The sequence below is a fragment of the Corythoichthys intestinalis genome, chromosome 10 (assembly GCF_030265065.1).
Source record: "Corythoichthys intestinalis isolate RoL2023-P3 chromosome 10, ASM3026506v1, whole genome shotgun sequence".
Classification (NCBI taxonomy): domain Eukaryota; kingdom Metazoa; phylum Chordata; class Actinopteri; order Syngnathiformes; family Syngnathidae; genus Corythoichthys; species Corythoichthys intestinalis.
The window spans coordinates 25,661,331-25,685,499 of NC_080404.1; the positions used below are offsets into that span (position 1 = coordinate 25,661,331).

Below are 24,169 nucleotides of genomic sequence, written 5' to 3' on the forward strand. Positions count from 1 at the left end.
GATGACTCACTACTGACAAAAAATGTTGCCGTTATACTCTAATGCCATTATAACAATGCTGGTTTGTTAGTCGAAATGGTCTTATGTTGAGACGGATTTCCACATAATACATTATAATTCGATTAATTCCTTCCACAGCCCAAAAATCTATGATACATCCTTAATAAATACTGCAAATACAATTACAAATGGCAATTACACATAGAAAAACACATTTTTTATTGTCGCCTTAACTTACTGGTCGGAGGAGACAGCGGGTTTGGAGGTAGAGGAGGATACGGTCAGCCATGTTCTAATTCCTCACACGCACACTGCGCTCAAACTTCTTTCTCCATGTTAATGGTAAGCGTCACCTTCGTCCTTTTTTTCATCACTACTACCTCCTGCACTAACCTTAATGGGACCCATGATGATTTCTCTCAAAAGAAAATCCAAAGTGCTGCTGTCTTGTGGGAAAACAATGAAATTGCGACGCTGTCGAAAATCGTCGTATCTCGAGGATTTCGTCATATGTCGAGACAGATGAGTCAAATTTCACGTCTTATGTGGAAAAAAAATCTTATGTCGATGCATTCGTATGTTGAGGCACCACTATATATGCAAATACATTTAATGAATTTAAGAAAATGTAATCCATCAGAACTGGCTGATTTGGCATCCGTGAAAAACAACACAGGCAGCATAAAGAGGCGTTGGGGAAAACATTTCGCATTGTTACACTAACAAAAATTTTCAGCATAGCTGTACATACTGTTGATTCAGCAATGCAATTGTGAAGCTTCTGAATAATCCAAGTCCTGAATCGGAACCTGTCCCAACATGGAGTCTTGACATGTCACTTTAAGTAAGACTACTTTTAAATCAACTGGGCTGGCCTTTACTTCTGCAGTTTTTCAAATGTTTCTAAGGAATATTTAATGTGATTGAGACACTGGCTAAATATGAGCCTTTTGCTTCTCTTACTGCCAAAGCAAATGTAATGTCTCTCTGAGTTTGCCATGAGCAGTTTATTCCAGGTTTTAAACACAGTTTTGAATAGGGAGGGTACCTGACTGTATATTCAACTACCAATCACTTGGTCTAGGTTAATTTAAACAAAACAGTTTTTTTAAATGAGTTTTTATGTAGTTGCTTATTTCCCTCATTAAAGGGATTGATTTTTAGTTTCTGTAACTAGATATTATGTTTTTTGCCTCTTTCACTATCATTCCCAGTTCCATCCCTTGGATATTCATTTTGCGCTTACAGTACGCTCCTAAATGTTTCATCATGAAAACCATTAGAGCATTCTAAAACTCGAAATCCTCTCTTAACTGCAGCAGATTTTCCACACGTTACACATTTTGCCAATTGTGGATAGAATCTGTTATAGTGAGTTAAAACTCAATTTAGTGCCTACTATTTGGGTTCTTTGGAAAAGAACAGTCTTGATAAACACTCGTAACTCATAACACAACTGAATCATATCAGTAAAAAAATGCACTTTACTCTATACAATACTACTGGGAATCATACCAAAGTCTGCTCAAGTAGAGCCGCTTGGTTCAAGTGACCCAGTTTTTTATTGTTTTCGTCGATGTGGCCCAGTTCGAATGTGCATCGTGGTAGTATAGCAGAAAATGAATGCACTAAATTGGATATCCTCAGGTTTGAAGATCCAAATATTATATCTGCCAGTCGGTGCTGTCACCATTGACATTGAGTGTGTGGGTAGGTAGGTATCTATACTTTATGTAGACAAAGAATAAAGACCCTCGTGTTTGTTGTGTCATGCGTCACAAGTGATACTACAGCACCATCAGGAAGCTGAATTAAAAAAAGTGTTCAGAGAAGCACGCAAAGTTACCAAATGAATAAATTTAATCTGAAATTTCACACAGCTAAGCACGGGCCAGTACCAGTTTCTGACTATTGATATCCTTGAGCAATAATATTGCAGTATCAATGCATTAAAATCAAAGCTCTAACGTGTGTGGTTTTGAAAATTTGGGCGATTAAATTTGTTTTTTTTTTTTTTGAATAAAAAAAAAAAATCAAACAATATGTAGACAATAATAGTAAGTTTCCTTAACTGGTGAGCTGTTTTTGGAGAATATGTGGGTTACTTATCTAGGTCTTGGGGGCTACCTGATACTTGTGGGTATCATGTTAATGATCCCTGGCTGCTCTTCAGACATAAGAACAAAAAGCAAAAGCAACTATTAACAATTCAAATTGATGAAATTTTTCATGACTTGTCAATTTTCCAATGCAAACAATCCATTCCTTGTAGAGTCTTTAAAGTGAGAAAAAAAAAAAAAAAAAATAAAAAACATACAATCATTGTAAAACACTTGCACAAAACAAACAAAAACATTAAATAATTTCTTCTTTTCCTTTTGGCTTTTCCCCTCATGGGTTGCCACAGATAATCAGTTACCTCCATCTAAATTCTTTCTCAAATGTTTTCGTAACTTTCATACGGGGGAAAGCAACTTTTTTAATTGCTGTCTACTGTAATGACCACTGTCCCTGAAAGGGTTAGACAGCAAACTACTTAAGACTGAACCAACAGTTTCTCTGCTCTTTACAGCCAAGTAGTGGGCATCACTTTCACAATAGATTAAATACGTAACCTAATACTTTACAACCAATACCCAAAAACTGCTAGAATTCTCTATGTTGACCCATATGTCGACAAAACAATGTTGTTGTCTTCTCGGGCTGTTCGATTTTGTCTCACAAGAAAATCACGATTATTTTCTCTCAAACCCAATTTTTCAATATCGATTACAATTTCTTGGCAAAATGGAAAAAAAAAAAAAAAAAAAAAAGATACAAAAGTATCCCGAATGTCTTCTATTTAAACTTTTTTTTTTATTAGAACTCAAAGTGGCAGTGAATTTAACTCTGTTAATACACACAGAACAATCCCTTGTGATCAAAAGCATTTTTAAAAAATACAATAGACTCCATCGCTATTCTTAATTAAATTGATAATAAAAGAAGAAAGTGCATATACCATTAAGGCAGGTAGGCAGCCAGGCTCAGGGTGATGTTCAGTCACAGTTCTCTAAGGTCTTACTTACATAAATTAATGATTAGTGCAAAACTATCACTTAATAATACCCATATGCAAGGTGGCAATCACTTTGTCTAAGCAAACACAAATATGCACCCCAGTTAAGGTAACAAACAGAATGATCCCTTAGGTTTATGAGCACCTCATCTTTACAAAAGACATCAGGTCAAAAACAATAATCGGCCAATGAACAATGTGCATATAGCTTAAATTTTCAAATGTATGTTTTTGTATGAGAACAAAAAAAAAACCAAAAAAAAAAAACAAAAACATGGCATGCCTTTAGTTACCGTAATCTAGTAGCAGCAATCTTAACAGGAAAACAAGACAGAGGGACAGACACACATGCATATACTTTCATACTTGTGGTATAGTGCAATATACACTCAGCCAGACATGGCGCTATATTGCTGTCTGTTGTTGTGTTGTATATGAAAGTGTGCAGAAGAAGTGAATAAGGAAGTGTTGAACGTTTCAAGGCTGCAAGTTTTATTTGACAATCCACTGCAATCCTTCTACATATAGGTACAACAATACTTTAAGTACATCATGAGATAATATACTTACTCATGGCTTATGCAATTTGTGTCCAAAGGTGGCAGGGCAAAAGTAGCAGAATGGCCGGTAGCCATGGTTATTGTTTTTCTTTATTTTTAGATGATTTTATTGTATGTTATTTATTCATATATGTTATTAATTCATTGTACAATGCACTGAAACAGGGTTGCTGCTTTTAATCTCATTGTCCTATGTACAATGATAAATAAATTCTATTCTATTCTATTCTATTCTATTCTATTCTATTCTATTCTATTCTATTCTATTCTATTCTATTCTATTGTTGTTTAAGACGTCGCGCGTTCTTATGGGAGGAAGCGGAAATGCAGAGGAAACTACGGCGACTTAGATAAACCAAAATAGTGCGGTTTTGAATATCATTTTAACCTGAAAAGTTGGTTTTGGTTCAATCGAACAGCCTTATTGTCTTCATCTTTCACGAAAACAACAATGCATAATAAAGGTGTTGTCCTGGCTTTAACAAGAAATCACATGGAAAACTAGAAAATGCAATTTCTGGTGAAATTGCAATAGTGGCTTTACTGGTATTGTAGGTTTATCTTTTTGAGTCACTTCCTATGAACAGTTGAAAACTTGATGATTATTTATGTAGTAATGTTCCATTTTTTGTATTTTTTATTTATTTTTAATCCAAGTACATTACTCTGGCGTAAGTGGCTCTTGCTGTTGCTATGATACTAGATGGACTAAAAAGGAAGAGCTTTTGTGAGATTGTAGTATTACTGAAAAGAGACCATACTATTATTAAACTGACTCGCCATGGCATTAGACATGTTTATCGTGTTCCGGTAAAAATGCTGCTATGGCAACCTCCACTATAATCTCCTCAAGGGGCACCGACATTAGACAAGAGGGATCTTCTTGCTTTTCACACATTCAGCCCATTGATTGGTCTGTTGGTTTTTATTAGATGTCTCTTTTAGGTTTAGTAGGCACAGGCATGGAAAAAACAGCCTTTCCCCACGTGGTGTTATGAGATTCCGCCTTCCACCTGAGCGCGTGTGCATTTGCTCAACCCAGGGCTTCCTGTTCACCATCCCCTCTTCCCTTTGCGCCGTGACCCAGTGTGAGCCTGTAACCCAGGGACACTGGGTAACTGTACCGCTATTAAAATAGCAAACAGGGCGAACAGAGCATGTTATGAGATTCGCTTGTTTCTTGTCTCCCCGGGTGAGTCTATAAATAGCCGCTCACACTGGAATAGAGTTTTCCCCAGCGATGCAGACGAAAGCCAGAGGAACAGCTGCACTAAAGCCAAGTCCTGTTAGATCAGCCCGGTCACATGGCCGGCCATCGGTCACTCACTCTTAGAAGCTAAATTTACCTGTAAGGATGAGGCGCTTTTTCTGAACTAGACTTGCATTTTCCCCATTGCAGCGTTTTGATTTCGGTTGTTGGTGTAATTTGCGCCATTATTGCTGTCAGATTTGCTCCATCATCGTGTCATTCTTTCCTTTCGGACGATTTGCCCTCGTCCTTCTTCATATGACCCCATCCTGTAGATTTCCTGCTGTCAGTTTCTATTTTGTCTCCCTGCCTGTGTCATGTTTTACTTCTCTCTCTGTCTGTACCTCTTCCTTTTTGTTCCTCTCATTATTGCCGCTCTTCCCTCGTGTATGCTGCTAATTGGCCCAATCCTAATATTAACTCTGTCCATGGCTCTCGTTATGGGGACGCCTCTTGAAGCAGGAAAATGAATTGAATACACTTTTTAAAATTGGAATTCTAAAAGGAGATGTCGCTCAAGTCTCATGACAGTTGAAGGACATACTATATGTACATATACAGGTAGTCCCTGGTTTACGAACGAGGTCTGTTCCTGCACTGGCGATGTAACCCGAATTTCCGAGCAAGTCGGAATCAACTCTTTAAGTCTCTTTATGTTATGCATATTTCTTTTAATCCCATCATCCAATGTTGTTCCCATTTTTAAAGTTTTCGAATAAACATATTAGCTGTTGGTCAACCACGCTCCCATATCCCACCCCTGTGGCTGTCTCACACTGTGTGCTGACATCACAGGTGTGTATATATAGCCAGCAGATGGATTCTCCCATGGCAGGCTGCTTGTTCTTTTCCCTTAGCGTAGGCCACACCGTCGGCCCCTCCAATGAACTTGAAACAATTTCTTGTTCGCATTGTCTTCTCTGCTCCATTCAGGCATCACTTAGTGACGGCATGTATTATTCATGTTCCCCTCCTCCACTGGCACGCATGCATAAACACATGTGGGATCCTGACGGCCTTAGTTCAGGTGTGCTCCAAGTGCACTACTCTAAATTCAAGATGTCCCCAATCCGATCACGTGATAGGAAATGCGGTTTGATCAAGTCATTTTCAGAGGATAGAAAATGGGTGAAAAAGATTAGCTTTGTTAAATGACTATTTTTATTTTTAGAAGTGGAGTTAAAGGGATCCACGAATAGAAAGACTTGTAGTTCTTAAAAAACAAAGGTTATTATGGATTAAAATAATTTGGTATTGAAACCTCTGTTGATGTTTTCATTTTCATACAATGTGTAAAATTAGTTTGGCTAGTAGATCGCCATTGTTGTTGACGTCGCAGGGCTTTGACATCACATGGTTACTCTGCCGGGCTTCCAGAGTATGACTCTAGCGACATAAACATTTCATCTGTTCAACCTTTTCAATTTAAACCTGAGAGGAACATTAATGAGCATGACAACACTGTTGATATTTCACAAAATGAGAAGCAAAAGCAAAAAGAACAGGAAAGACAGGATGAGACGTGACAAGAGAAGGAAAAAAAAAAACGGTGTTCTGCCAAAATGTGCTACACCGGCGATACGTACCTACCTACAAGAGGTGAACATGACACCCAAAGTACTACTGTGTGCTTTCAGCTTGTTTTGTTTCGATGCATACAGACCAGAGGTTGCGCTAGACTTTTTCGTTGTCTGTCATTTTGACTGACAGGGTCATAAAAATCCGGTCATAATCTATTTTTACCAGTCACTTAAATTTTTAAAATGACTATATCTTGATGCAGTCACTTTATGTATATACACAATAATACACTAATATTTTATAATATAAAGTACCTAACATTAGTGCAGTCATGGATTACAGTAAGCAGCCCAGTGCTGTGTTTCCATTTATATTTTTATTATATTATGTATATACAGGATATATATATACACCCCCCCCCCAAGTGGGTCCATGACCCTAATACATTTAATAATAATAAAAATATTATATAATTCCATTATATATATATTTTTTAATTATCATTATTATTATTAAATAAAAATGCACGTTGATACGACACACATAAAGGCATCTTTTTTTTTTTTTTTTTTAAATCGTTAGAAAGTTGTATGGACTTACAATCCGCTAGCTTTTTGTTTTCTGTTGTCTTCCGAAATACACCTGGGTGACGGCGCGTCAAGTGTTCGTCCATAGCCGACGTGCTATCGTGGTATGCGAGCTTAGCTTAGCAAAAAGAGTACACACAGTGTTGGCACCCTCCATATTTTCCTTGAAATAATTTCAGGCTCTGGCTAGTCTGGTCCGCTTTTTTGGCTTTATGCCGCTTTCACCATGTTACCAATTCTGCCCTTCCTGGTAATTGGCGGTGTTTCAACTGCTCGCCGCAGTGAGGAGTGAACCAGCGATTCACTTGATTCGTTGTCATCCTTCATCCTCCAGTGCATCAGTCCCTCTTTTTTCACCTCTTTTATCAACACCATCGTCGTTTTGGGGCTTTTTGAAGAAACTTCGGACACTCAGTTGCCTTGACATTTTTCCGAGTAAGGCCAACGACGTCACGCATCAAGAGAGACAATAGCTAATTAATATGCTGATTCGCCACCCTGTGGTCTGGGGTGTGAATTGCAACCTGTCAAAATGACGGCTGGGCTTCAGTTTTTTCCGTCACCGTTTTAAAAAACCGGTCAACGACGGAAAATATTCGGTTAACGCGACCCCTGATACAGACAGAACATACTAAGGCTGACTTAAGAAAATACCTAAATGTAGTAATATAAAATAAGGGTGGTTTAAGTATGCTAAAAGACAAATGTGGTCAAAGATCAAGAATCTGCTTTAAAGCTACCACAAGTAAACACTACGCTTAAAAGTGTGGGAGTGAAACACATGCAAAAAATAATTTTGAGGCAATGAAAAGGTAATAAAAGAAAGACTCAATAAAAATAGTACGTACTTGCCGCTTTTTGGACGTCTCGCCACGTAGAAGGAATCGCAGTAACCCAGTAGTATTCATCAAGTGACAGTGACAATCCAACGTCATCACCCCGAGCGTCCATAAAACATGGAATCAAAGGCAATATTTTATGTGTTTCTAATACCATATTTTAGTAAAAGAGAACAATTGTGGCTTATTATAGCCTACAAGTCTTTAAGTCTGAGGCTCCCTTTAAGAACTTTGGTTTTACTTGGACTGTAAAATTGGTTTTAAACAATCACCCAGCTTTGTTGTCACCAACTTACGTATCTGTTTATGAAATGGTTATTTTGCATGCCCATTACATGGTTCTTTATCCGTGAAATGTTTTTAATTTTTATTTTGATAAATCTGTTACCCATTCATGAGCCTTAACTACGTTGTAGCACGTACACAGCCTCTTATTCACGGTTCTTGTACAGCACCCAGCTTAGCTTAGACGTAGTTGCTCTTAGTGTGCGTTAGCGTCGGTTACTCAGTTTCCCTGACTAGTTTGTCTTGCAGCTCGCCTCCAACACATTCGCATGCCGTCCACTCTCCGCTCAGAGCTCATATCTTCCCTCGCTTAGCTCCTGAGACAAAGTGTAACTGTCCATATTTCGGAGGTTACTTTATGCAGCTTAGCAAACTCCCTCTGAAGAGTTGTCGAAAACAGATACAACTCCAGTCTCCTTTTATTTCCATTAAAAAGTAGAAGAACACCAGAAACCGATTGCACATGTAGAAACTGTAAAGAGTATGTGCCTATTTATTTAGATACTTTTGACTTGTTTTAAGTGTATCAGCTTTTATGTGCTGTACATGCATGCCGTGACTAATGTAACATTTGTGACACAATGACTACACTCGGAAGTGGTGCCTTTTTTTTCTGTGTTTAAAAATTATTGTCTCCGTATCGTAGATATCATATCAGAGATATGTTTTGATTTTTTATTTTTTTTTGAGCAACCATCTTCCACTTGAAAGTTATTTATCTCTTCTCTTTGTCCTTTAACTCTCAGTTTGTACAACAGTTGCAATAAAGTGTTGTTTTAATTTATCTTTTTAATGATCTGGTTGAAAGCTACTCTGTTCTGTGAGACGAAAGAAATTAATGCAGCACCAACATTGCTACATGTTTAGCGTGCTTTGGAGCAGGCTCACGGCCAATCGGAGTGAAACCTTAGATGCGAGCACACACTTTTGGAGTGTTCCATCATGTGACCGGCGACACGTTTGCTGGTTGCTCTGTGACTTCTTGAATGTAAAAACAAAAAGTGAAATGATTGAATGTGCTTTGGCGACATGCGAGTACACATTTAATTGGTCTACTTGGAAAACGTCATTGTTGCTTGTAAAATAAGTGTGAACTTGTTGAGCCTGGGCCACCATTGCTACAGAATAATTATTATCTAATTATAACCAGTGTTGGGAGTAACGCCGTTATAAATAACGCCGTTACGTAACGGCGTTATTTTTTCAGTAACGGGGTAATCTAACTAATTACCGTTACTGACAGTCAAAAGCGGTGCGTTACTTACTCTGAATAAATTGAAGAAACTACCAGGTGTGTCGAGTCGACTCTCTGACTGAAAGACTTGGAGTGCGTTTAGGTTCGAGAATAGCGCACGTACTTCTGACTCCAAGCTGTTTGTCTCTGCTCATTCAATTAGATAATGCTTTCCAAAGTTTGGTAATGTTTCTGTGTTTGCTACACCTGATGCTAGCCTCATTCCCATCTCCCACTGTCAGCCAGCAATAATTCTGCTTCCATCTTGAGGACGGCAGACGCTTTGAAGGTGACGTGAATTGTCGGGAAACGAGCCTGCCTGAATGCGGCCCCTCGAGAGATGCGATGGAAGTGATTGTGATTGGCTGAGGTTTAGAGTCATGTGTTGTGGAAAGCCAATCAGAGCAGGTGATTTCACAAGCAAACCGAAACAGCACGTGTGGCAAACACACACGCAAAACAGATGCACAGGGTTGGGATGGCAGCGCATTCAGAAGAAAAATTGTCCTTTAAGAGGTGGAGATAAAGACACTATTTCAAGTTTGTCAAAATTAAAGGAAAGAACCTGCATGTAATGTGTAATTTATGTCCCGGGGCAAAGCTTTTGTCAACATCTGTGGTAAGCAATTCAAATCTGCTGAAGCACCTAACAAGTTAACTACCTGTCTGTTCTTCTCTATTCCACTGACTCGAATACTGCTCAGAAAATTTCAAATTCTTTGACATACAACAAGTTATTTTTAAAGTAACGGAAATAGTTACTTTCCCTGGTAACTAGTTACTTTTACTATAGAGTAATTCAGTTACTAACTCAGTTACTTTTGGAAGAAGTAGTGAGTAATGTAACTAATTACTTTTTTTAAACTAAGGTGTCAACACTGATTTTAACATACAGTAAACTTAATATCATGTTTCAGAAATCAGGGTACATTACTGAGGGGGATAGAATCTAGTAGCAAACAAACCATGCAACTACTATATATAATTAATTCTTCATCTTAGTTATGTCTATTTCTATTTTCTAGTTAAAGATACTGAAACTAGACCCACTTAGTACGAGATTCTAAATGATGGATCCTTGCTCCATCAGTCATTAGACATTTTGGACTAAATGTGTTTGATTGCATGCATGCATAACACTTTGAGGCTATGAGTCCTCTAACACAAATAACTAAATAAAGCATAAATAAGCAAATTAGCTTCTGGCGTTTTAAAGATGAAGGCCCCATGGTAAGAGCAGATAATGATCTAATGACTAAGTCTGGCTGTTTTAGGGCTAGTTTATTGGCATTGTTCTGGGGGTCGGAATCAAATTAGGAAAATGGCAGCTGTGTCCATGCCTTATCATTATGAAATGTAATCCAATTTGATGAGACAATCCTCTTGAAATGGACAGAGCAACCTCCCGGGCTCATCTGTAATAGTAGTGCTCTTTAGTCATGCACAAGTAGTCACGTGCTGTATGTCTGGCTTGGTCTTTGTGGTCAAAGAGGTGCAAAATGGTCCTTTCGGTTGCTTGGTCTCTTTGACTCCTAGTTATTTAAACCTCAAAAGTAAAAAAAAATTTAAAAAAAATAAAAAAAATAAAACAATGAAATAAACAAAATAATCCCATTGAGAAATAATTAATGGAAATACAAATAATGAATTCTAGAATCAATGCATTTCCTCAGGAAACTATTGTCAAGTATATGCTAAAGAGATTTTGTAGAGTAACATTTTATTAAGCATGAATTAACTTTTGTACGAAAAAAAAAAAGAAGTAAATTACCGGTAATGATGAGGATTAAACACTATTTTTTTTACATGTTGGATAACAAAGTCAAGTGCTATTTTTTTTTAAGCTAGAAAGAAGTTAAACGTTGTTAATAGTGTGCAATTTCAGATTTTCTGACAACCACAGTTCCAATTGCTGGTATTTCACATAGTCCTAGGCTATGTTTTGTAATATTCTTCTTCTGTAAAACTAGCTCATTCTCATTTACTAACAAGGCAAAGCAATGTGCACTCAAGAGTGGAAAATAATAAGTACTTAAAGTGCCAGTAACACCATAAAAAAAACTTAAATAACATTATTATGTGAATTAAAATCATATTTTGAGACGATATATATAACAATCAAAAAGTCTTTTATCTGGCGTTTAGCCACGCCTGTCATTATAGCGCTCTGGCGCCTCCATCTGGGTGATGACGTTGGCAGAAGAACGATTTCAGCTGATTTAGAATTCAGCCCATTGAGGGGGAAGATTCAGAACGAGGAAAATGCGACAGAGCGTAGCAAAATGTCATCATTGTTTGAATCTCTCTACTCCAACATTTTTACCGGATATTTATGTATTTCTTTACCCAATTGCTAAGTAGATTGTATGGTCGTGACAAATAACAGTCTTGTGCTAAATGGAATATGAAATATTAATATTATTCTGTACTTCAGGGCTAAATTACTGCATAATGGTTAAAATTGCCGACTTTTTAAACCTCCCGAATGGTATTTTATGCCACCGGAGTTAGTGTGGATTTTGTCATTTCCCTGCCCCGGCTTCGGAGACAGAGGAAAGAGCGTAAACAAAACAAGATGCGTGAGAGCTAGGCTACGTGCTAACCCAAACCGAGCGCCTCTTCCAAGTCTCTTTCTTGTCTTTCTAAAACAAAAAATCACACAAAACTACCCCGACTCATGTCACACACGGTGGCGGGGGTGATTGTCTTCACCGATCAGCCAGCCCCTGGCGGCGAGCAAGTTTCGGCTCGTTGTTCTGCTGAATCCGCAGTCATTTTGCATACGATAGTACTGGCTTTATTGTGAAGATAATCTCTACCGCTGATGTTACGTTCGCCTTGTTCCACAATCCAGTCTCTGTCCGGAAGTCACTCATTTTCGTGGCAGGGGATTGAAAAAAATTGAATAAGTATATTGATCGCTTCCACACACACCCAAGCAGTCAATTTTTTTCAGGAGCATAAAATACCTCAAGTAATAGGAAATAAACATGCTTTTTTGTGTCACAGGAACTTTAAAGTAAATATTTTTTGTATAGCACTTTTTGTTGACAGAAGTCACAGAGCGCTTCGCCCAACAAAATTATAATGTCAAGTTAAAGCAAACGGTGACGCAGGTGGTTCAGCAGGTCATCCAAGATCGGGTGTTTGATTCCAGCTCCCACCTGTGCACGTCTTCGTTGTGTCCTTGGGCAACATACTTTACCTTACTTGTCTGTGTGAGAACAAATGGTCGGAAGGGCACATATTTGATGCCTCAGGGCAGCAGTGACTACAGTAGTGGCTTATCACCATCATGTCCAGCGTGAAAGTATATTGCCATGTAAACCATCATAAAAAGTGGTACATATAAAGCCAAGACATTATTATCATTATGTAAGCATATTGGCTTTGTAATGCCTGTTTTCAAAAGAAAGTCTTTAGCTGCTTTTTAAAGCCTCTACCTAGATTGTGCAGATGAATATTCTGCAGATGAAAAAGCAAAGTGCCATTGCAAGCAGTCATTTGTGGGAAGAAAAAACGAAAGGCCACGAGCATGACAAGTGGACATGCTCTGAGCAGCATTATACATACTGTATGTCTTGCTGGGTTAAACCACTTTGCATTACGATGATGGTCATTGACAAAAATGTGACAGTATCATCAATATAACCACAACGTGACTACCATGTCAGCCCATCTGAAGAATCCCTGCTGCTTTTAAACAGCTTGAGAGTAAAAAGTCAAAAAATGAATACTCCTTACAGAACTCCAGAAATACCGAAGGTTTACTGACTGAACATCTTAATTTTACTTTTCCTTCACTATGAACTGTGTAGCTACAGTGGAATGATGTGGTTGAATGAGATCAGAGTGTGCCATCATCTACAAGACTGAACCTTATTATGCTTATATCCAAGAATGCTCAAAAGATGCACCACTTTTAAGGATATTTTGAATCAGTCGAACGGTTAAAGCAATGCAGCAACGTGACAGCCCTTCCCCCTGTCCCGAACGCACGAATTAGCACTGAATGGCCTGCACGACACTCACCCCAAGGAGCAATTAACTTAAAGAAGCATATGTGCGGAATGAAAAGCGCAACTATATATCATTCTGTCATTATCTAACATACACACATTCAAACACGCATACACGTGTGCCGCATATAGCAGATGGATGCCATTGTGGCGTGATTGCACTTCCCCCCCCCCAAAGAGGTATTTAGCTAATCATGAATGTGGACTTACTAACTGAAGCTTTTTCATGAAGTTTGTAGAGCAGGAGCATCTATGGTAATGTTTTTTTATGATGCTACCTGACTTGTTCTTACTGTAGAAACATGCACAGTATGTTGTCAATATCAAGAATACATTTTGGAATGTATTTATCTATTGTTAATTTTAGTTAACCTGTGTACAACTTTCATTTTCTCGCCTGATCCTTAATATTGGAAAATATCATAATCAGTTTTGCGCCAGTATGCATGCTGGGTTATGAGTTAATGTTTAAGCCTGCAGCATTTGAGCAAGGGCTGATCACAGTTTAGTACAATAGCTGTGCCCAAAGTGCCCTCTAAATGTTTCTAAATGAAAGCCCCTTTCACAAATACCTAAACACCGTTAAAATCCCGGGATTTAAACGGGTAACGCTTATGTGTGAAAGCAATTTCCCGGGTCGACTGACAGGGGGATGACGCGGACATTTACCGAGTCCGGGACTTTCCTGGGACGCGGTATGTGTGAAATAAGGTGTCAAATTCCTGAGTCGCAGCACAATGGTTGATGACGTAAATATCATGGCGGGCCGTTTGTCATTTCCTCTTTCTTCGCAGTAAGACAAAAAGTGGTAAACAAATTTCGTAATTATCAACATGGCAAACTGGAAATAGCAGAATTAAACTGAAAACACAACAAAATTAAATTGCTACCGGATCTTAAAGCCGAGGAAAAGAGTCCATCGTCCATCTTTGGAAATGTGTGGTTTATTTTGTTGCCGATGCCGACCAAAAATGACGTAATGTCCTGGTTATAAAATCCTCGCACAGAGAGTGCCGAGTCGGCAAAACAGAAAACCTCCGTGAAAGTGTCCAACCCGCGTTATTCCCGAGATATCTCTCCATGTGTGAAAGCAATTTACACGGGAATTTACAGGGATATAAGTCAGAAAGAGGCGTAAGATGCTTTAAATTTGTTCACTGAGGTAAAGACCCCTATCACTCATGGTGCTCAAATAAAAATGAAGAGTAAAACAAAAATTATTATAAACTCATAGCTGCTGCATCATCAGAGAGAAATAATCACTAAGAAAAGTAACAAAAAATATATAATGAAAAATCTGTGCAAAAGCCCAGCAAAATGCATCTTGGGAATTATCATTCCATTGACTTGTCCTCTTACATTGAAGTTCTCCGTCGTAGTGAAGGAGATCCGTCAACTAGGAGTGCTGGTTGGTGATAATGAATGAGGAAATAATTGCCTGTGTTGAGTCATGAAGGAAGGTTCTGGTCCACCTCAAAAAGTCGGGAAAGTACACGAACGTGATGATAACGTTCAAGTTTGAAGCTGAAAGCGAGCATTGGAGTAATGCAATTTGTTTGCAACAGCATATTTTCTTGTTTATTGCTATTACTGTAGTATCGTATTGTTATTGAAATACATTTACACGGAAAACTTCATTGTAAATGTCCAATTAATGAAAATAGTTTGATTTACCTAAACTGAATTAAGTCCCTCAAACACCACCTCGACAATATTGCCATTCCCAATCTCAGGAAGTTGGAAAAAAAAAAAATTAAAGTTTTAGTGAAATGTTTTTTTTTTTTTTTCATTTTAAACCATGTGTCCTTTGATTGCATACCTGTATTTGTAATTCTTTATCACCTCATCATTATTAAACCATCCATTAGAGCATCACAATACAATTAGCAATAATATGTTAAGTCCAAAACTGAATATATTGGTATCGTTTTGACATCTTTGTCGGATTTTGAAATTGGACATCGGGATATCGGTTATCAATTAAAAAGTCATTATCGGACAACTTTATCCTTGTCTGACTCCAATTATTTTATTTTACAGGAAGCTCAGAAAGTCAACAACCCTGCCAACAACCAGGCACCAGACAGGGCACTAAAGGGTCCTGATGAGAAGACAGAGGAGGTCCCGGCCAGTGAGGTGGGATGGATGACTTCGGTCAAAGACTGGGCTGGCGTCATGATCTCTGCCCAGACCCTGACTGGCAGAGTTCTGGTAGGTTCATTTTTTTATCCCCATTTAAATAGGAAGACATCTGAAAAACTTGAGGTTCAAATTTAGGAGCAGTGTGTTTTGAATTGGCAAGCCTACTTCAAGTCAAGTGCAGCATTTTGGTCTTTTCACTGTGGGAAAATCCCACCTGACTTGGTTTCTCACTGAGAAACCACTGTCACTGTCTGGCCGAGATTTACTTCGCTCAATATTTTACATGGCACAAAAATATTTTTGTGTTACACTGCCCAATCACTGTGAATATACTTCAAGTGTACTGTCCGACCGAGGTGATAACACACTATTTCACTGCCTCACTACTCCTAATAGGAGGGGTCGAGAATCTTTTGACTGAGGGAGCCAAAAAATTCACATATGGCGGAAAACACTCAGGTGACTTGAAGTTCCGCTCTGAGACCACCAATTTGGCCAAATTTCAAAATTGTCCTATATGTATGTGTGATACATCATTGGAAAGCTTAAAATCTCATTTTTCTGGGGAAAGAAACATTTTGAACAGGAGGGCATTTAAAAAAAACAATAAACAGCAAAACCCTAATTGGAGGTGAGAGCACGCGAGAGCATAAATAAGGACACCATGATTTTGATTTTAATTTTAACGAGATATTATCGCGTACCTACCTCTTTTCGATCCAAAAACTCCATGTAGCATGTATCACCGAGTGTCAAGACACAGCTGGATTTTTCGGGGGATTTTATGGGTGAAACATGTTAATATAACAAGGGTCGCGATGCAGAAATCGCAGACATCAAGGAGTAATCGAGATTTTCATTTTCATATATTTACCCTTAAACATTTTTTTTGTTTGTTCGGATCGATTATTTATCATCTAAAATATTGGGAAAAGTGCGACAGTAAGGAAAAATTACAATCAAGCAATAGTTATGAGGAAGATATCCGTGACTTTTTGACAATGACAATGACTAAAGATTAGACATCAATTAATTATTTTAAGCTAAAAATGATAGACGTTTCGAATAATAAATACGATTACTTACCTTCTTTTTATGGCTAGGTTGCAACAAAAGCGGTTGCACGATGTCTGTAAACGGGGGTTTCCAGGGTAAAACGGACAAATTAAAAATAGTTCGGGGGCTTATTGCGCCATGAATCTGCTATGGCAGCATATAGACATTATTCTATCAAACACAACAGTTCTTTTGGCTCAAAATACAGCAGTTTATTTTAAAGAGGGGTGCAAGAGCAGAAACGGCTTTTTCCGCCTTGTCTGTGTTTTCCGCGATATTTAAAAATGTAATTCCACGAGAGTCATTCAGTGTGTATTCATTCATTCATTTTCCATTCCGCTTACTCTCACGAGGGTCGTGGGGTTGCCGGAACCTATCCCAGCTAACTATGGGTAGTAGGTGCGGTACATCCTTAATTGGTTGCCAACCAATCGCAGGGCACAAGGAGTCAACCAATAATGCAAACACAAATACGAAGGGACAATTTAAAGTGTTCAATCAGCCTATCATGCATGTGGGCATGGGGAGAACATGCAAACTCCACACAGGAAGGCCGGAGCCCGGAGCCCGGAATTGAATCCTTGAGCTCAGAAACTCATACAATGAATCCCGCTTTCAAATAATTAATTGATTAAGCCATTTCGTATTGTATGTGTAGATAGGTGTTGAGTATTTGGCTTACATGGGACTTCTTGCTGGTCTTTAATTGGCTAATTAAAGATCCTCCACGGGGCAGAGAGAGTTGCGCCCATGGCGAATCAGCGCCCATGACAAATTGGATGAAAAAAATGGCCCACAATCTGATTGATTACCACACCATGGCAACTGAGACCTACCTGTCACCCCAAAAGCAACATTGTCGCGGCAAACCCAGGGAAGCGCTTGCTGTGTGGGTGCTACATGGTGCCACGTCGTGCACGTTAATAGCCAAACACAATTTGTCATTAATCTTCTGGTTGGCTTCGGATTGGACGATCGCCCTTGTCAGGAAGTACCATCTTGCTTGATAGGCTACAAGATCCCCATTGTGAGGAAAGATTTTTCCTTGCTACACTTAATAAAGTCATTGCTCTGAGTCTGAGTCATGTGCCATCCTGTAAAAATAGTACATAGGATCCTGTATTTCATGGTTTAATGGTACAGTCCCAATGATTGCCTGACCTGAAGCATACTGTCATAGCACACACATCGGTCTACTAATACTGTAATTTTCAGACTATAAGGCGCAATTGACTATAAGCCACCACCAAATTTGACAAGAAAACGGCATTTGCTCATAGATAAGCCACACCGAACTATAAGCATCAGCGGTTCTCATTGTACTATGGGATATTTACTCGGAATGTGACGAAATATCAGAATGGTGATATATTGCGATACTTTGCATCCTACAAGGTTATTGATACGGTCATACCAAGAATCGAGATATCGTTTTAAAAAGGTGTCAGTGTTTAAAAGAACGTCCCTTTATTCGTAACAAGAGCATTCACAGTCACTCGCTCCGATTTTCGAGGGGTTTACAGGTCACTTCCTGTTCATTTTAGGGCATTTGCAGGTCACTTGCTGTTGAGTTTGAGTCACTGCTATTTCATTTCCTGGTCACTTTCTGTTGATTTTGGGTTACAGAACAGGAACCCAGGAGGTATATTTGGGCCATTTCAGATCATTACTTGTTGATTTTGGGGCATTTTATGGGTCACTTCCTAGCCCCAAATCACTTCGTTTCCTGGCATTGGCTGCCACTGACGGCTATAGAAGTGGGAGGGGCCCGTTTGAAGTGGGATCGGTTCATTTGCTGCCACCCTACCACTTCAAATGGATTGGATGTCTACTAGAGATAAACTTACAGCAGACGGGTGAAGATAGCTTGTTTTTTTTTTTTTTCATTAGTTGTTTTGTAGAATGATTTCCTGAGCAATGTATCGATAATGGCGTGAGCTTTTTATAAGGTATCATATCGTGAGGTATCAAGAGGTTCCCACCTCTAATATTTACACCAAAATATGTTAACCGAAATTATCTCACTTTTGAATGGATGTAAAAGATCCGAGTTGGACATAAAAGTAGTAAGTGACAAAATTTGCCGGATGACAGAAGGACATAAATGTAGTAAGTGACAAAATTTGCCGGATGACACTTAAAGACATCTATCTTAAGCAGTCATTATTGCCTATAAGGGTGTCATGTGATAATTTTGACGGTCTTATGACAGTTTTACGACGCCTTTGTCAAATACCTATTACCCAAATAAATCAACAAATAAGCCGCACTGGACTATATGCCGCATGATTCAAAATGAGGGGAAAAAATAGCGGCCTATAGTCCGAAAATTAATTAATCTGTTTAACTATATTTCAAATATGCAATGAAACATGAATAGTTGCTTGTTATTGTATGTGTAATGAGTGATTAAGAATGTATGTGGTCACTCGGCAGCAATTATTGTAGCAAATCAGGCAAAACTATAAATCATTATCTGCAACCAGCAAAGGGGCTGTTGATTCAGTTACAACTACTATAGTTTGCTGTCTGAGAGAAATTGCCTCAAGTAAAGGAAATAGGGACGATTCACATTGGAGCAATTCCTCAGGGGTGTTTTCCTACTCAATACATTAGGAAAAAAAGCTGAATTTTCAGTGATAAATCCATGGTTACCTTGCAAGCCATCAAAACGAACAGTTATGAACGAGGTAGTCTCTCATGCGCTGTCATCGTCTGGCTAAAAAATATTTTTCTATCATTTTTTTTTTTTTTTTTTTTTAAATGAACACTTTAGCCAACAAAAACTCTGAACATGAAAACAAACTTTGGCCTGTGAACACAGTTGATTGGATGCTGATTGCAGTTATAATGACTAAATCAGATCTGTCGGAGCACTGTTTCTTGTTGTAGAAAGGGTTGTGCGTGTTCAAAAGGAGCCGGGAGAAAAAGTATTCCACAAAGTACAGTATGCCAGGGTATTCGCTGGGTCTTAAAATGTCTAAAATTTCTTAGATCCAATAATTTGAATTTAAGGCCTTAAAATGTCTAAAATTTCCCAAAATATTATAAAATGTCTTAAATTCTTTTAAATGTTTCGATTTTTGAGGACGCTATCCAAAACTACGAAGCGGAACTACCGGTGCTGCCAGGTGCGAATTTATTGAACACAAGCAGGTCTTGCTATGCTCACGCAGTTGCCTGTTGACAGCTTAGTTCGCATAGTCATAGCGGAGAAAACTCATTAGAATTGATTTACAGTAGTTACATACATGGTTAAGTGCAAACTTAATGAATTGTGGCTTGAAAATGTACAATTCAGCACATGATTGAAGCCGGTGGAGGGAAACTCATATGAAGCACATTGCCCTTTGTGCAAGAACATTTTAAAACTGGGAACATTGGGGATCAAGGGACTGGAATCCCATGGGCAGCTGTAATGCAGTTGGTAGCTTGAGTTGTCCTAGGACCAGTTTGATTTTTAAAGACTTTATTTGCAAATCATGGTGGAAAATAAGTATTTGGTCAATACCAAAAGTTCATCTCAATACTTTGTTATGTACCCTTTGTTGGCAATAACGAAAGCCGAACGTTTTCTGTAACTCTTCACAAGCTTTTCACACACTGTTGCTGGTATTTTGGCCTATTCCTCCATGCAGATCTCCTCTAGAGCAGTGATATTTTGGGGCTGTTGTTGGGCAACACAGACTTTCAACTACCTCCACAGATTTTCTATGGGGTTGAGATCTGGAGACTGACTAGGCCACTCCAGGACCTTGAAATGCTTCTTACGAAGCCACTCCTTTGTTGCCCTGGCTGTGTGTTTGGGATCATTGTCATGCTGAAAGACCCAGCCACGTCTCATCTTCAATGCCCTTGCTGATGGAAGGAGATTTTCACTCAAAATCTCTCGATACATGGCCCCATTTATTCTTTCCTTTACACAGATCAGTCGTCCTGGTTCCTTTGCAGAAAAACAGCTCCAAAGCATGATGTTTCCACCCCCATGCTTCACAGTGGGTATGGTGTTCTTCGGATGCAATTCAGTATTCTTTCTCCTCCAAACACGAGGACCTGTGTTTCTACCAAAAAGTTCTATTTTGGTTTCATCTGACCATAACACATTCTCCCAGTCCTCTTCTGGATCATCCAAATGCTCTCTAGCGAACCGCAGACGGGCCTGGACGTGTACTTTCTTCAACAGGGGGACATGTCTGGCAGTGCAGGATTTGACTCCCTGGCGGCGCATTGTGTTACTGATAGTAGCCTTTGTTACTGTGGTCCCAGCTCTCTGTAGATCATTCACAAGGTCCCCCCATGTGGTTCTGGGATTTTTGCTCATCATTCTTGTTATCAATTTGACGCCACAGGGTGAGATCTTGCATGGAGCCCCAGATCGAGGGAGACTATCAGTGGTCTTATATGTCTTCCATTTTCTAATAATTGCTCCCACGGTTGATTTCTTTACACCAAGCGTTTTACCTATTGCAGATTCAGTCTTCCCAGCCTGGTGCAGGTCTACAATTTTGTCTCTGGTGTCCTTCGACAGCTCTTTGGCCATAGTGGAGTTTGTAGTGTGACTGACTGAGATTGTGGAGATGTGTCTTTTATACCGATAATTTATACCGAAACAGGTGCCATTAATACAGGTAACAAGTGGAGCCTCGTTAGACCTCGTTAGAAGAAGTTAGACCTCTTTGACAGCCAGAAATCTTGCTTATTGGTAGGTGACCAAATACCTATTTTCCACTCTAATTTGGAAATAAATTCTTTAAAAATCAAACAATGTGATTTTCTGTTTTTCTTTCCACATTCTGTCTCTCATGGTTGAGGTTTACCCATGTTGACAATTACAGGCCTCTCTAATCTTTTCAAGTAGGAGAACTTGCACAATTGGTGGTTGACTAAATACGTATTTGCCCCACTGTATGTGATCACCTGCTAAAGGGTGAATGCATTTTTAGGACACTCTTTATATATTGCTTTTTACTTTTACTCCAGTCACATTATTGTAAATCAAATTGCGCTCTTATTTGATTATAATTTTGTCTTCATTAGCCAATTCTGATCAGTAGTAACTGAGAATAATCTGAATTAACTTCAGGGAGCTGTCACTTTTAAGTTTTCCATTATATGACAGTCGGCTTCATACTTGGTGAGGGTAGCGAGGAAAGTAGAGGGATGAAGTGGCATAGGGGTTCACAGCAGAATATGAAGAATCCTATAGGGAGCTGTCAATTTACAAAATGAGTCTCTCTTTCATCCACTGCCATGGTCTCACACTTTCATCTCATACTCTGCCTCAGAGCTCCAGCTCCATCCAGCCGCTATGCATAAATGCATGTGAGCGAGCCACACAGAGGCATCGACATAAAGGACGACACAGGGGGACGAGCTGGCGAGGAATGGCACGGCGGTTGCATTAAAGGATATGCAAGGAGATATCCCCGTCTGTCATTTGTGCAATTTTCATTCAGTATGATAATTAAGCCTAGTGTTTTTTTTTCCTAGGTTGAATATGTGACGTAATGATATGCAGTACAGTGTCTGCGTGCTCATATATTGGTGAATACTCTGTGTAGGTGAATGAGTATCTCCTCATGTGGGTGGAATATGTACATACATTTGCGAAGGCTCGGAATTGTCCACATACTACACAGTACTTGCTAGATAGTGTGAGTATGCACTTTGTGTCCGCGGTGTGTAGGTGGTTCACGATGTTTGTAGGACTAGTACACTCCCATTAGTGTTTTACTGCAGATCAAGATTACAACAAGAATCCATTTACACAGAACCTGGTTTGTAACCATAGCAACTCCTGTGAAGTGGGGCTAAGTCATCTGTATTTAAGGGGGTGTCTGCCGAAACTGGGCAAGATTCAGCAACTTTTACACACATGAATGCAAAAACATTTACATGATGGATTAAAGCACCTTGATTCCAACCCCATCCAAAGGAAAGAAGAAAAGAATATTCTTACTTCAGTCTTAGTTATGAAGTTACAAGAGGGCTGCACTCAGGACGTGTTGAGAACGCATTTAGATATTTATATATTGTAATTATAAATACATATACTGTACATTAAAGTTTAAAAATTATGATTAATGGTGATAAATGACAAGTGTGATTTTTGCTTAATAATCTTAAAAAACAAACAAACAAACAAACAAAAAAAACACAATTTGTTTTCAGTAATTATTGTTAGAGAAGACTCTGTTAGAGTCCCATTGTGCCGGTTTGGAAGTGGCAGAAAATGACAACCCACCGCTTACCTCAGTGAATCCCCGGTCCATAGTTTCAAATGTTTATTAACTGATTTTCAGAGTTTTAGAGTGGATCAGGGTTTAGTACAACGAAAAGGCAACTGTTCCTGTCTTGAGGCCACCAAGAGTGGAACCTTACCCGTATTCCTTGCAAATACAATACAGTCCTCCCTGTTTCTAGTTAAATTTCCATCTGGAGATAAGTGTTGATGCATATCAAAATGTTTGTGAATGAGACCCTATGCCGAGATGTATGTTAAGACGTAGTCTGAACACAATTTTTAGCTGTTTCAGTTTCAGTTTATTCACACATCATATAAAGGTACACACAAAAACATGGTCATATACAAACAGTTCATCTGATAAGATGCGTGAAAGGGACACTCCGAATAAGCTATTTAAAGCTTTTAGTAGGGGCCCAGTTGGACAGCACTTGGGCTGCAGCTATCGATTATTTTAGTAGTTGATTAATCGATGAACTAGTCAGTTCGAATAATCGAGTAATCGGAAAAGGAATATGAAAAATGAAAATACCTGAGGTGAGCCTCAAACGGTATTAAAAATAAATAAATGAAGATCTATGTACAAAAAAAGAACAATTGGCTAATTTAAATGGCAAAAGTCTGCTAGCTTAAATGCTATAAAATGTTTAAGTTTCCCCCCCCCCAATGTTCTTAACAAATGGTTCAGACTCATATTCCCACAAAAAACGGCTAAATATACATATAAACTAAATTACAAATGCATTAAAAAACATTAGCCCAAAGAAAAACTCAGCTGACGTTGGTCTTAACAGGGAGCAGTTGGATTCAGCCATGTGAAATGAGGCAGACCAGAGGGAAATGTATCCACCCTAATCAATAAACTAAATGTAAACACTTTCAAAATAAAACATTACAACGCCACCTTAATCAAACGAATACTCGAGGCAACAAAATGTAATTCGAATATTTTTTTCTAATCGAATACTCGAGTTAATCGATTAATCGTTGCAGCACTAGACAGCACACACATACACACAGTACAATTAACTATGGGAAATTTTAACATTCTGGTTACATCGGTTTTTTTTATGAGATACCTTAGTAATGTTATTCAAAGAATCTGCATATTAAGCATACATTGCAAAGAGGTGAGTTTTTAGTTTTTGGAGCTGGAGTTTGACATTTTAAGTGTTTCTTTAATTTCATTCCAGATCTGTGGTCCTCTGCACACAATTCCACAGATTGTACAGTTTAGCCTTCCGTTTTTCCCGGTGATGTGATTTTTTTTTCTTCTGGTAGTATATGTGTGCTGAGGAGTACAGATTGGAATGAGGTCACTTAATTTACGGTTTAGCTGATGTATGACCTGATACATTAGGCAAGCATTTTGAAA

The 24,169-nt window shown here is 38.7% G+C and overlaps 1 protein-coding gene across 30 annotated transcripts in view; it reads left to right on the top strand.

Annotated features, from left to right (window-relative positions):
- kcnma1a (potassium large conductance calcium-activated channel, subfamily M, alpha member 1a) overlaps positions 1-24,169 on the top strand; it is a 302,368-nt gene that overhangs the window by 90,452 nt on the left and 187,747 nt on the right. For all 30 annotated transcript variants that reach the window (XM_057848857.1, XM_057848838.1, XM_057848847.1 and 27 more), the window contains exon 2: positions 15,393-15,563. In XM_057848857.1, coding sequence (XP_057704840.1) covers positions 15,393-15,563 — 171 coding nt within the window. The remainder of the gene's footprint in view (positions 1-15,392; positions 15,564-24,169) is intronic.